At 35.2% G+C, this 15,812-nt stretch overlaps 1 protein-coding gene across 4 annotated transcripts in view; it reads right to left on the reverse strand.

The window, feature by feature from the left end:
- The window catches only part of EXOC6B (exocyst complex component 6B), a 680,715-nt gene that overhangs the window by 303,463 nt on the left and 361,440 nt on the right, over positions 1-15,812 (reverse strand). For all 4 annotated transcript variants that reach the window (XM_031655579.1, XM_031655578.1, XM_031655577.1 and 1 more), the window contains one exon: positions 5,480-5,659. In XM_031655579.1, the coding sequence (XP_031511439.1) occupies positions 5,480-5,659 (180 nt within the window). The remainder of the gene's footprint in view (positions 1-5,479; positions 5,660-15,812) is intronic.

Genomic DNA, 15,812 nt, shown 5'->3' on the forward strand with positions numbered 1-15,812 from the left:
AAATGGGTAACTGTGCATGCAATTGTAAATTATACAAGTGAAGTCTCAAAAAAATGTGTGTGTACTTACCTCATCTGTTAACTCAAGGGAAACAGTAAGATTTAAAAACTCTAAATGTGGAAAATATCATTACAATCATTTCTGGGTGCCTCATGAATATAGGTAGGCCGCCTAGGTCACGAAAACTTCAAGGGAAAAAACAGTTGCAAAATTAAATAATTTTCCCCTCTGACCACTGACTATCTAACAATGAGAATAATCTGCAAACAAACACACTCGTATTTTCCCTCTGTCTCTCTGTGGCACACACAAACACATTTCTAGACACTGACCTATTCCATTGGCCATGTTGCTGCTGTGATGTGGTAAAATATCCCTGAAAATTAAGAGAAACTGGGGATTCCAAAATGTAAGAGAACAAGACAGAATTTGCCTTGTCTTTTTTTTTTTTTTTTTTTTTTTTGAGACGGAGTCTCGCTCTGTCGCCCAGGCTGGAGTGCAGTGGCTGGATCTCAGCTCACTGCAAGCTCCGCCTCCTGGGTTTACGCCATTGTCCTGCCTCAGCCTCCGGAGTAGCTGGGACTACAGGCGCCCGCCACCTCGCCCGGCTAGTTTTTTGTATTTTTTGGTAGAGACGGGGTTTCACCGTGTTAGCCAGGACGGTCTCGATCTGCTGACCTCGTGATCCGCCCGTCTCGGCCTCCCAAAGTGCTGGGATTACAGGCTTGAGCCACCGAGCCCGGCCTAACAGTCCTCTCTATATACATTTTTTCTATTCATCAATCCCTCTCTGACAGAGAGCCACTTCTGCCAGAGAATTTCAAATATGAAAAGAGAATATTTATAGTAAGTAAAAGACAAATGATTTGGGTTCTTTTTCAGAAACGAACTCTTTTCTCTCCCATTCTTTCTCTAATAATGCCCAAGGGCAAATCTTAGACACAGCTGTTTTGTGACTAATACGGGGTTCCATGAGGAAATTATCTAGCATTCTGGGCAACATAAACACAAATGTTAGGCAATCTATTTTGTGGAAAACCAGGTGGGGTACTTTAAGAAGTCATCTGATTCTAGAGAATATAATGGTTGGTGAATGCAATTAATTATAAAAGCGTAGCTTCAGAAAAGTATAGACAAGACAGAAATACAGCACCAATGGAAGCAATATTGAGGACTTAAGCCTGTCAGTTACTTCCTACTTTGATTCTGAATGGTCCATGGTAAGTGGTTCTAAAGCCTGAGTGGTAGAATCAACTCTATCCACACTGAGCTGTTTTACAGTATTTAGGTAAAAATGGCAGTTTAGAAAAAACAAAAGAGGGGGAAATAAACCTCAACTAGTTACTTACAGTATAGCCTTGCGAGAAAGTTCACAACTCTACAGGTAGAAAAAGCATGCACTTTAATTCAGACAAGCACCAGCTTGATCCACATTACTGCTTCTAAATGACCTAGAGGTTAAAGTAAGGAGTACAAAGTATGGTGCTGAAATATGACAGCATGATGAAATGGGGACAGGTGGGCTGGCAAAAGCAATTTTAAAATATAAATTAGTAATTAAATACAATAATTATTGAGATGGAAAACATTATTCTAAATATCACCTCCACATACCCCCAGCATTATAAAAGCAGCAGATGTTTCAATTCAGAAAACATTTTCTAAAAACACAAACAAAAAGGAAAACCTAAAAGCTACACAGAAATAAGGATAAACCACGGAGTATACAATTCTAGACTTACATTGTATATAATATAGATATTTAATTAGTGTATATATGTATTAATTAAAATAAGATCATATCTGTTTTTCCAGTTAAGAAATAGTGAACATATTTTTAATGAATAAATACAAATTTACATTAATTTAATGAATGAATGATACCACATTATATGAATATACAATACTTTAATTTGTGAACAAATTTGTTTATTGGATTTTTAATTTGTACCAACTCCTCTCTATACAAAATACATTGCATTAAATATAGTTATATTTGAATATTATAATACAACCATGATTATTTCATTAAGTTCAAATTCTAAAAGGGGAATTACATAGTAAAAAGGTAAGCACATTTTAAGGGGTTTCTGAGGCATATTGAAAAACTGATCTCCAAAAAGACTATAATAACTTAGACCCCTAGCAGCAATGTATAAAAATACCTATTTCCACAAATATTTCTCACAAATAATGAATGTTACCATTTTCTTATTTCTGACTAGTTTATAGTCAAAAATACCACACAAGCTTAATATGTATGTCTTATTAATAGAGTTACAAATTATGTTCATGTTATCTTTTTTTACCAAATATTGTGCATTTTTGCTTACAAATGAATTTCAGAATTATTTCATTAAGATTCCTGCCTAAACAAATTTACTTGGTACTTACTGCAATTAGACTAAATTTGAAAAAACTTTCTACAAAATGAAATATTCCCGTCCTGGAATACCATATATATTTGTGCATAAGAAAGTATCTTTTATTTTACTCTGTAAGGTTGTCATATTATTTCTAAATTTACTTGCTGAGTAGCTGCATAGAAAAATTATATCTATGTCCCAGTAGTAAATAAGACACTTTTGACAATATATTTTCTATGTGGGCATTGCTAATATAAGAAAAGTTTATTTGTTTTCTAAGTGAACCATCTAACCTAAATTCTTATTGGTCTTAATGAATTTTTAGTATGTTCTATCTAGATAATAATAACCTATGAATAATAATGTGCATGTGCTATGGTTTGAAATGTTTGAGCCTTGCCAAAATTCATATTGCAATTTAATCCCCAATGCAACTTTTATATATTATTTTAATTTTTACATTTTGTCAGGAAGGGCTTTTCGGAAGTGATTACATCACTCATTAATTGGATTAGTGCCCATATAGAAGGGATTGTGGGAGTGAGTTTGTCCTTTTTGCCTTCTCTGCCATGTAAGGATACAGAGGTGCCATTTATGAATAACAGGACTTCGTCAGACACTGAATCTGCTGACATCTTAATATTGGACTTTTCAGCCTCCAGCACTATGAGAAACAAATTTCTGTTGTTTATAAATTTCTCAGTCTAAAGTATCTTGTTATGGGAGCAGGAATGGACTAAGACATGCATGGCTCATTACAATGTAATTTATTCTTTTTTTACGTTTATTTGATAGAACTTCTAAAGTGTTGGTGAGAAGCATCTTCACCCAATTCCTGATGTCAATGAAAATAAATGTTTTATTGTTCTACTGTTAAATCTATGGTGGCTACTAAATTTCAAATAGATGTTCTTTTTTATGTTATTGAAATATTATCCTGCTTGGAATTTAGTAAACTTTGTTTTTAAATCAAGAATGTAGCCTGGATGTAATAAAATGTCTTTCTAGAATACATCAAGCAACTTTATCTCCTTCACCTAGTAATGTGATAAATTATATTAACAGATTTTCTAAAATATCAAACCATCCTTGCATTTCTGGAATAAATCCTACACACTAGTACAAAATTACTTTCTTAAAACACTTGGAATTAACTTGCTAAAATTTTATTTATTTTATTTCTATCCATAATTGTGAGATTAACTCATAGTTTTTTTGTGTGTGCTCTTTTTGTCTGGCTTTGGTATCAGGATGAAGCTAGATAAAATGACATATTTTTCTGCAGGTAAATGCTCCTACTAGGAACAACCAGTAGAGGAAGTAAAACATGCAGAAAAAACATATTAAAAGGTATCAGGTGCTGTGAAGCAATGAAGACTAAAGGGAATGAACCTGCATAGAGGACAGAACCTTTTAAAGGTGAGGTGAAAATCTGCAGCTTTCCTTGTGGGTATTTGAGGAATGTAGGCAAGGGCAACAGACTGAGAATCTTAAAACCAGGCAGAGACTATCTACTAGTGGGTGAAAAAAACATGGAATCTATGCTGCTTCCAATGGACTAGACTGACACAATTAGAAGTTTCAGGACTGGTATTACCTCAAGATATTTACTGAATTCTAAAGCTAAACAACTGAGGAAAATAAGGGTTTAAGCCAAAATCTTTGAAAAGCAAGGAGATTTCTCTCAGTTTCACAGTGTTTCAGAGAAAAAGACTCACTAGTAGAAGGATGCCTAAAAATGATGGGGAACTATCTTAGTTCATTCAGAATAATGTAACAAAATCCCATAGACTGTAGCTTATAAACAAAAGAATTCTCACAGTTCTGGAGGCTTGGAAGTCCAACATCAAGGTACCAGCAGATTCAGTGTCTGATGAAGGCCTATTTCCTAGTGCAAAATAAAAAAGGAGTCTTCTTTCTGTATCCCCATATCCTCACAAGGCCACAAGGAACAAGGCAGCTCTCTGAAGTCTCTTTTATATGTATACTAATCCCATGTGTGAGGCTCTACCGTCATAATCTATCACCTCCCAAGACCTCACCTCCTAATGTAATCACACTGGTTATTAGATTCAACATATGATTTTGGGGGGTACACAAACATTCAGATCACATAGGAACTGAAACCTCATTAGGGACGGTAAATTAACACTGGCAATCCCCAACACTTTCTTTCCTGTCAGCAATTGCTGGTACTGGGTACTGCTAAGTCTCCTTCTCAAGACATTTGCCAGATTCTAAAACCAAAGAGTACAGGAGGCTGAACAGACAAGGTTTCTGTGAAGAGCAGGAATTTCTATAGTCCTCTTTGGTGCTAAAAAGACAATGACATGTCAGGCATTTTTTAAAAGCTCTGCAGAGCCATATCCTACCATCAAGGGCAAACAAAGTACACTACAATTGCAACCCAATATTAACCCCAATCAGTCCATGATGGTTCTAAGGTGGTCAGCTTCAAACCACAACCCACCTGCCCATTCTATTTACTTAGCAAAGGAAAACATGACCACCTGGAATCTCTACATATTTTACACAATGTCCAACAACAACCAAAAAATATTAGAAAGAGACAGGACCATATCATTGAAAACCAAGAGAAAAAAAATCCACAAATATGTATGTATAATATATATAAGAAGTAGTAAAGAATGATTTTGAATATCTATAATTAATATGCTTAAGAAAACAGAGAAAAGATAGACAAATTAGATAAAAAAGATGGAGCATTTCATCACAGAATTTCAGTTTATATAAAAAAATTAAAGAATATTCTAAGATTAAAGTATACATACCTGAAATTCTAACTAAGTTTCTTTTTTTAATTCTACCAAGGCTTTTATATTGTCTTTCTACTAATAACTTTGAACATCATAGGAAGATAAGCAGATATAATACCAGGAACCATTTTTAGAATGAAAAAAATGCAAAGGTCAATGAAAAAATGATGGAAGTAGCCTCTAAATATCATTAAAGGTTAATAAATATAGCATGATCTTCTATATACTGAAGACCTTCCTGGGTAGTTACAGCAGAAACTAACATCTTTCACCAAACTAAATTATAAGGAAACCTTCTTATAGGTAAAGGACAATGTAAGAGCAACTGTCACTTACAGGAAGGTGTGTGAATACAGCAAAGGTGCTACGAAGAAAGGCAATGAGGTCTACCAGGTAATCACTAGCTTTGTTGCCCAAATCTCCAGTCATCCAGTCATAGTCTGCCAGCTGTAGGAACTGGTCAATCTTCTGGTTTAAGTTGGTATAAATCTCTTCTTCAGCTGCATGTCTAGCATCCTGTGAAAAAATATAAAATTTGAAAAATCACTCAGATTTCAATATGGGCAGAAATTTCTATGAGCTTAGAGCCATCTGACATATCCATTAAGAAACCTAGAATATACTGGGAATACTGAGTCATATCACAGTCTTCTTTAATTTTTTCTTTTTCAAAACCATTGTGTAGGTTTTTTCTAATTTTTTGTTAGCATCCTAAGACATGTTCAAATAAAAGCAGAATGCCCAGATCATGTAAGTTTGAGATACCTATATAAAAGATTCATGATATACACTAGCATATTAAAGGCCCTAAGAAGTATGGTGAGATTAATATTCTTACAAAAATATTTTCAGGACAAATGATCATACATTACTCTATGACAACCAGTATTCCAATGCTAAAATTCCATCAACATAGACTTGTGCAGAGTAACTTACGAAGTACCTGCCACCACCTTTAATATTCACTTTCAGTCTGATCATCCTTAACTTCTGTTAAATACTCTCTTTTTAAAACTCTGTCTTCCTGTGGAATTCATTAGATGGTTTTCTCCTGGCTTTCCTTTTACTTCTCTGGACACAAATCTTCTCACTTTCTTTGGGTGATTTAATTAAATCCAATAGCTTCCAGTATCTCTATCTTTAGTACAGATCTACTCCAAAATCATTCTAATTCAAGAATCATATATGCGAGTGTTTCATGGACATCTCTGACCCAGACAAACTTTGAAATAATTGGCCAGGAGCAGTGGCTCATGCATGTAATCCCAGAACTTTGGGAGGCCGAAGTGGGTGGATCACCTGAGGTCAGGAGTTCAAGACCAGCCTGGCCAACATGGTGAAACCCCATCTCTACTAAAAATATAAAAATTAGCTGAGTGTGGTGGTGGGACTCTGTAATCCCAGCTACTCAGGAGGCTGAGGCAGGAGAGGTTTCAGTGAGGCGAGATTATGCCACTGCACTCCGGCCTGGGTGACATAGCAAGACTCCATCTCAAAAAAAAAAAAAGAAAGAAAGAAAGAAAGAAGTAGGTCCAGGTTGAGACTCAGCATATTTACCACTCTTTACCTGTTCAACTCAGACCAAGGCAGAGATCTAAGCAACATCATAAATTCCATTCTTTCCTCCACAGTCAGAAAATGAGTTCTGTAAATTATATCTCCCGAATTTCTCTGTAATTTGTACTGCCCTCTACATTTTCACATTTTTAAAGTCGGAATAATTTTGCAATATATTTACATACTATAACATAGTCAGTGACTGTTTACTTATGTGAACAATGATTTATAAAATTTGATTGATAGATAAAAATTATATAAAAATTATGTATTTGTCATGTACAACTTGATGTTTTGAAATATGTATACACTGAAATGGCTAAATTGAGCTAAGTTTGGTGTAAAAGAAACCGCTTTTAATGGCAAAAATCACAATTACTTTTGCACCAACCTAATAATTAACATATGCATTACCTCACATACATATTTTATGAGTTAGGAGTACTTATAAGTACTCTGCTAGCATTTTTCAAGAACATAACACATGGTTATTAACTATAATCATCATGTTATAGAATAGATCTCTTGAACTAATTCCTTCTATCTAACTTAAAATTTCTATCCTTTGACCAAAAACTCCCCAACAATATTCCCCAGCTCTGGTAACCATCATTCTATTCTCTGTTTCTATGAATTCAACATTTTTAGATTCTACATATGAGATCATGCATATTTTTCTTTCTGTGCCTTCCTTATTTCACTTAATACAATGTTCCCATGAGGTTTCTATGTTGTTGCAAATGGCAGGATTTCCTTCTTTTGTAAGGCTGTATAATATCTCATTCTGTATACATACTACATTGTCTGTATGCATTCACCAGTTGACAGACACTTAGGTCAAATCAATATCTTGGCTATTGTGGAAAATGTTGCAATGAATATGTGAGTGCAGATATCTTGATGATATACTGATTTCATTTCCTCTGGAAACATACCCAGTAGTGGGATTGCTGAAACATATGATAGTTCTATTTTTAATTTTTGGGGGAATCTCCATACTGTTTTCTACAATGGCTATACTAATTAACATTCCAACACCATATAAGGGTTTCCTTTTCTCCACATCCTCTCCAATACTTACCATTTGTCTTTTTGATAATAGTCAACCTAACAGGTGGAAAGTCATATATAACTGTGGTTTTAGTTTTTATTTTTCTGATGACTAACGATGTTGAATATTTTTTCATACACCTCTTGGTCACTTGTATGTCTTCTCTTGAGAAATGTCTATTCAAAACCTTTGCCCATTTTCTCATCGGGTTGTTTTCTTGCTATTGAATTGTTTTAGTTCTTTATATATTCTAGAAATGCATGCCTTGTCAGCTGTATTGTTGGCAAATATATTCTGCCATTCTTTTTTTTTTTTTTTTTTTTTTTTTGAGATGGAGTCTCACTCTGTCATCTAGGCTGGAGTGAAGTGGCACAATCTTGGCTCACTGCAACCTCCATCTCCCAGGTTCAAGCATTCTCCTGCCTCAGCCTCCTGAGTAGCTGGGATTACAGGCGTGTGCCACTATGCCTGTCTAATTTTTGTATTTTTAGTAGAGATTGGGTTTCACCATGTTGTCAGGCTGGTCTCAAACTCTTGATCTCAAGTGATTCGCCTGCCTTAGCCTCCCAAAGTGCTGGGATTACAGGCATGAGCCACCATGCCCTGCCTGTTCTGCCATTTTGTAGGTTATCCTTCAACTGTTGTTTTCTTTGCAGTGCAAAAGCTTTCCTGTTTGATAAAATCAATCTCATTTGTCTTTTTTCACATTTGTTGTCTGTGCTTTTGGAGTCATAGCTTAAAAAAAATTATTGCCCAGATCAATGTTATGGAGATTTTTTCCTATATTATTTTGTAGTAATTTTAGTTTCAGGTCTTATGTCCATTTTATGTGGATTTTTATATATGGTGTGAGATGAGGAACGAATTTCATTCTTGTAAATGTGGCTATCCAGTTTTCTCAACACCACTTATTTTTTCAGAGACTATCCTTTCCCCTTTTGTGTGTTCTTGGCATCTTTGTCAAAAAATTAACTGACTGTACATTAGTAGGATTATATCAGGGTTATTTTGTTCCACTGGTCTGTGCGTATGTTTTTATGCCAGAATCATGCTATTTTGATTATTACAGCGTGTAGTAGATTTTGAGGTCAGGTAGACTGATGCCTCCAGCTTTGTTCTTTCTGCTCAAGATTGCTTTTGCTATTTGGAGTGTTTGGTGGTCCCATATGAATCTTACTATTGTTTACTTTATTACTATGAAAAATGCATTCGAATTTGGGTAGGAATTGCATTGAATATGTAGATCACTTTGGGTAATATGGAAATTCTAACAATGTTAATTCTTCAATCCACAAACTAGGATATCTTTTTGTTTATTTCTTCAATTTTTTTCTTTGATGTTTTATAGTTTTTCAACAGGTCTTCTAAATATTTCAATGAGCACTTCTATACTTTCATCTTTACATTACTTGTATAATAATCTTAAGGTGTCCTTGAATTTCTGTTTTGCTAAAAGTCTTTTTCATTAAAAGTCTTTATTTTTTAGTATTTTAGGTTTAAAGAAAATTTAAGCAGGAAGTACACTGCCTCTGTATATACCACCACCCTCCATGCTACTGCCCCTATTTAAAATTGGTGTGGTACAATTTTTACAATTAATGAAATGATATTGGTATTTTATTATCAACTAAAGTCCCTAGTTTACATTAGGGTGTAATCATTGTGATATCAAGTTCTGTGGGTACTTAAAAATGCATAATGTCACTAATTCACCATTACAGTATCATTTAGATAGTTTCACTGCCCTAAAAATCTACTGAATTCCACCTACTCATCCATCGAGGATTTTCTCTACTGATTTTCTCTACTGGTTTTCATTTTCATTGATTTCTGTTCTAATTTTCATTATTGTTGTTATTATTATTATTGCTCACTTTGGATTTAAATTGTTCTTTGCCTAGTATCCTATGGTGTAAGTACAGATTATTAAATTTAGATCTTTCTTCTTTCTAATATATGCTATTAATGGTACAAATTTCCCTCTGAGTAATGCTTTCACTGCATCTCAGAAATTATAATAAGTTGTATTTTAATTCTCATTTATTTTGAAATATTTCTCTTGAGACTTTTTCTTTCACCATGTTTTATTTTGAAAGATGTTGTTTAATCTCCAAATAATTTGACATTTTCTACCTTTCTGTTACTCATTTCTAGTTTAATTTCATATGTTCTAAGAGGAATGTTAGTATAATTTCTATTTAAAGGATGTTCTATTGCCTAGAACATGGTGTGTTTTGGTGAATATTTTGTATAAGTTGTTGTTGGATAAAACATTCTATAAATGTCCATTAGATTCACTTGATTGATGATGTCAGTCATTTCAACTATATACATACTGAGGTTTCTGCCTCCTGTATTTGTCAGTTTCAGTAGAAGTGTTCTAGAAATTTTAATGAGAATAGATGTTAACATATAAAATAAGATGTTAGTATCTTTCAAAATACTCGTATTTTTCCTTCTTTGATCTTCTAAAGTAGTAACTTTGAAAAATTTTCTAATACTAATCATTCATGCATTCCTAACCTTACTTCAATCCTTCATTTATTTGCATGTACTTTTAGATTTTGCTCAGAATTGTTCTGGCTATTCACATTCTTTTTTTAGTTCCCTATGAATTTTATGATTGTTTTTTCTATTTCCGTAAAAGATGACATTGATACTTTGTTAGGGATTGCACTGAATCTATAGACTGCTTGGGGAAGTATGGTCATTCTAATGATATTTATTCTTCTGATCTATGAGTATGGTATTTCTTTCCATTTGTTTGTGTTCTCTTCCATTTCTTTCATCAGTGTTTTGTAGTTTTCATTGCAGACATTTTTCACCTCTCTGGTTAAACTTATTCCTAGATATTTGAATGTTTTTGAAGCTATTGTAAATAGGAATGCCTTCTTGATTTCTTTTTTATTGTTTCATTATTGAAGATTAAAAAGGCTACTGATTTTTGTATGTTGATTTTACAGCCTGTAACTTTACTGAATTGGTTTTTCAGTTCTAAGTTTCATGATGGAGCCTTTTAGTATTTCTAAATGAAAGATCGTATCATCAGCAAAGAAGGACAATTTGACTTCCCGTTTTCCAATTTGGATACCTTTTATTTCTTTCTCTTTTCTGACTGTCCTAGCTCAGACATCCAATACTACGTTGAACAGGAGTAGTAAGAATGAGCATCCTTGTCTTGGGGAATGGTTCCACCTTTTGCCCAGTCTTAAAGGAAAGGCAGTCAACCTTTCCCCATTCAGGATGGTGTTAGCTGTGGGTCTGCTATATGTGGCCTTTATTATTTTGAGGTATGTTCCTTCTATATTTGGCTTGTTGGGAGTTTTAATTGTGAAGGGATGTTAAATTTTATCAAATGCTTTTTCTGCATCTATCAAGATGACTATATGGTTTTTGTCCTTCATTCTGTTGATGTGAAGTTTCACATTTACTTCTCTGCATATACTAAACCATCCTTTCACCCCTGGTCTAAATCCCACTTGATCATGGTATATTATCTTTTAATTGAATTCAGTTTTCTAGTATGTTGCTGATAACTTTTGCATCTATTTTTATCAGGAATATTGGTCTGTAGTCTTCTTCTGTTGTTGTTCCTTGTCTGGTTTTGGTATCAGGGTAATGCTAGCCTTACAGAATAAGTTAGGGAGAATTCTCTCTCCTAATTTTTTGGAACAGTTTCAGGAGGATTGGTATGAGGTATTCTTATATGTTTGGTGGAATTTGGTGGTGAATCCACCTGGTTCTGGGCTTTTCTTTGTTCAGATACTATTTATTACTGCTTCAATCTCACTGCCTGTTATTGGTCGGTTCAGGTTTTCCATTTCTTCCTGATTCAATCTTAGTAGGTTGTACATTTCGAAGTATTCATGCATTTCCTATGGGTTTTCCACTGGTTAGCATAATAGTCCCTGATGACCTTTTCTGTTTCTGTGGTATCAGTTATAATGTCTCTGTTTTCATTTATAATTTTATTTGAGTCTTCGCTGTACTCTTCTTGGTTAGTCTAGCTAGTGGTTGTTATCAATTTTACCTTTTCAAAGAACCAACTTTTTGTTCCATTCATCTTTCCATATTTTTCTTTTCAGGTCTACTGTGATCTGTATTATTTCCTTCTGATAGTGTGGATTCAGTTTGTTATTGCTTTCCTAGTTCCTTGAGGTACACTATTAGATTATTTATTTGAAATCTTTCTGCTTTTTTGATGTAGGTGCTTATTGCTATGAACTTCCCTTTAAGTACTGCTTTTGTTGTATCCAACAGGTTGTGATATGTTGTTTCCATTTCATTTTTTCCAAAAAATTTATTTTCTTATTAATTTATTCATTGAACCAATGGTTGTTCAGGAGCATGTTGTTTATTTTCCATTTATTTGTATAGTTTCCAAAGTTTCTCTTGGTATTGATTTCTAGTTTTATACCATTGTGAACTGGCAATATACTTGATGTGATTTTGAATTTTAAAACTTTGTTGAGATTTGTTTTGTGGCTTAATATATGGTCTATCTTGGAGAATGTTTCTTGTGCTGATGAGAAGAATGTGTATTCTGCTATTGTTAGATAAGATGTCCTCTAAATGTCTGCTAAGTCCTTTTGGTCTAAAGTCCACTTTAAATGAATGTTTCTTTTCTGATTATATGTCTCAACGATCTGTCTAGTGCTGGCAGTGGGGTATTAAAGTGCCATAATTTTATCAGAGTTCATCTATTTATTTAGATATGGCAATATTTGCTTTATGAATCTAAGTGCTACAGTGTTAGATGCTAATATGGATTTGGTGTTACATCCTCTTGCTAGATTGATCCCATTATCATTATATAATGACCTTCTTTGTCTTTTTCTTACTGTTTTTTATTTAAAGTGTTGTATCTAATATGAGTATAGTATGCCTGCTAATTTTTTGTTAACATTTCCATGAAATACTTTTTCTATTCCTTTATTTTCAGTTTATATGCATCTTTAAAGGTAAATTATGTTTCTTGTAGGCAGCATATGGCTAGATTATGTTTTTTTAATCCATTCGAGCAGTCTATATATTATAAGTAAAGAATTTAATCAATTTACACTCCAAATTATTATTGATATGTGAGGTTGTCCCTTCATCATATTAATTATTTTCTGGTTATTTTGTGTATTCTTTGTTCCTTTCCTTTTCTCTTACTGTTTGTTATTGTGGTTTGGTGGTTTTCTGTAGTAGTACTATTTGAGTCCTTTCTCTTCTTCATTTGTTTGTTTGCTTTACCAGTGAGTTTTATACTTTTGTGTGTTTTCATGATAGCAAATGTCGCTCACTATATCCAAGTTTAGAACTCCCTTGAGGAATTTCTTGTAAGGCCAGTGTAGTGGTGATGAATCCTTTCAGCTTTTGCTTGTATGAGAAAGATGTTATTTCTCCTTCATTTATGAAGAATAATTTTGCTAGATATTTTATATTTTGCCTTCTGGAACCCTTATAATTTGAAAATTTGGTCTCTTATGATGCCCGGTATGTAATAAAGGCTTTGCTCTTTTTTTTAATTGTTTTTACTTTTATTTTGTATAAGGAATTATCTTCTAGATCTAAAATGCTTTCTTCTGCTTGATCTAGTCTATTGTTGAAGCTTTTGAACGTATTTTGCATTTCATTTAATAAATTCTTCAGTTCCATAATTTATGTTTGGTTACATTTTTGGTATCAATCTGTTTAGCAAATTTCTTATTCATATCATGCATTCTTTTTCTGATTTCTTTGTATTGTTTTGCAGAATTCTCATGTTTCTCACTGAGCTTCTTTGGAGTCAATCATTTAACTTCTTTTTCTGAGATTTCATTAATTTCCCTTTGATTGGGAGAATTATTCCTTTGGAGGTGTCATATGTCCTGGCTTTTTCTTATTTTCTGTACCATTATATTCATATCTGTACATTTACTATAACAGTCACTTCTTGCAATTTTTTAAATTTGCTCTGGTAGGGGAGGACATTTTCCAGAAGATGTATCTATGCTGTTAGTTGCGTAGGACACTTTGGTTGTGATTTTGAGTGCAATAGTGTAAACTCTGTACAATTCCTTCAGGCATAAATAGTACCAGTGGTATCTATAATTTCTTCAGTGGCTCAGGGTGCAATTATTAAATGAGGGTATGGTTTTGCTGTGGACTGTAACATCAGGTAGGTCAGTCTTTGAGCCCCAGTGATGGCAGCAGTGGCTAAGTATGTGTGTCCTCGGGCCCCAGGTTGGTCTGGCACCATTATTAGTGAGTCTAGATGGGCCAATTTTTGAGTTTCCGGATAGATTATTTGGATGCCAGCAGTGACAATAGCAGGTGGGGTGGGTAGGGATGTTCTTGAACCCCTGGGCAGCCAGCTTTATGTGAATGATGACAATGGCAGTGGCAGAATCATCCTCTTAGTCCCAAGTGGTTCACAATGGTATTGGTGTTGGTTGTATTCAGCTGAGTGGGCTGGTCTTCAGGCACACAGGTGGTGCATGCAGGTAGGTGCCAGCTGTGGTAGTAGCAGTCATGTGGGTAGGCCTGATCTCAGGCACCTGGGAGGAGTGTTCAGGTGCCAATTGTAGTGGACTGGGCTAGGTGATCCTCTTGCTTCCTGTGTGCTCTGGCACAGGGGTTTGGGGGTGGCAGGGCAAAGCTGAGCCAAACTTGTCCTCATGCCCTCTGATGAGTACAGGCACCAGATGCAGTAGTTAGTGGTGAGGGAATCCCTAGAAAAGTGATATGCTCTGATGGTAGGTGGCAGCAGCTGTGCTAGTTCCCTGCCACTGGGGAGGGCAATGCCACCTTCAGTACTGGGCAACCTAGGTCAGCAGGTGGAAAACACACACACCATTTTCACCACAGCCAAAGTGGCACTCTTTCCTCAGCCCCTCTGCAGTAGCTGACACCTTGCTCATGCCTCAGCCTCAATGGCAGCAGCATGCATCATGATAGCATCTCAGCCCCTGGTGTGGGTGGCCCCTGGTCACTGGCATCTAAGTTGGGAGGCAGCAAGCGTGCTTCTCCTGCTCTTCAGCCCCAGTAGCAGTGGTCTCCAGGATAATGTGCTATCTGTTGGAGGCAAGGCTCTAAGATGGCTGCTTGCTATAGCTGCTTAGGTCTCACAGAATGTGTGAGACTTGGTGTGAGCTCCTTCCCTGGAACAGTGCCATCACACAATCTCTCAGCATCTTCCAATGTTAGTTTCAGGGCAAGTGAGGGTCAAGAGACTCTCCTGTGGCCAGGATTTCAGGAGTCCATAGTGGAAATGGAAACCACTGAAAGTTTCTCATTAACCCTTTCCTCAGTCTCCCTCAGCTCCCAGCTGATCCTACTGAGTAGACTGCCTCATTTCCTTCCCCTTCCTTGGTTTAGGCATTTACTGTCACTTTTCTGTTGAATTACAGTGTTCTGTCTTGGATGATCTATTTGAAGTGTGATCATCTACTCATTATGCTGGTTCTTCTTAGTGGAGGAAGCGAGTATGAAATACCTCTAGTCAGCCATCTTGAAGCTTTCCTCTTTCATATCTTTTCCTTATCACATCATATCTATTTCCCTATGGATCCTCAAATTTATTAGCACAGAGTTACACAGAGTCTTTTAGGAAGTCAATTCCTCTCATTCTGAACTGTGAGTAATGTGATTGATATTGTTATTTCCTCCTTCTTTCCTTCCTTACCTTCGTCTTTTCTTTTCCTTCTTTTTTTAGTTCTTCCCTTCCTTTCAATGAAGCACAGTAGAATGTTTATTTTTTTAAATGCAACATCCCTCACTTGAAGTCTTTCAAAGACTTTAGAATAAAGTCCACATTATCTATTAATATAAAACAAAGTGCTTCTCGGATTGGCATTTATCTACTTCTGTATCTCACTGCCATCCTAATTCTATGCTGAATACTGGCTTTATTTTATCATTTAATCTTTGCACATGAAGTTAAAATATCCTTTACTCCCTCTATATCCATTCTCTCCTTAGAAATATCCTGCTGGTTCCAAGATCCATTCCAACTTGTACTTGTCTGGGAAGTCTTCTTTGGAGGTCCTAAAGCTGGAACCTCATCCTCTTTGGAATTCTCCTCTGTTGAGCCTG

Source organism: Papio anubis, chromosome 14, assembly GCF_008728515.1.
Source record: "Papio anubis isolate 15944 chromosome 14, Panubis1.0, whole genome shotgun sequence".
Classification (NCBI taxonomy): Eukaryota; Metazoa; Chordata; class Mammalia; order Primates; family Cercopithecidae; genus Papio; species Papio anubis.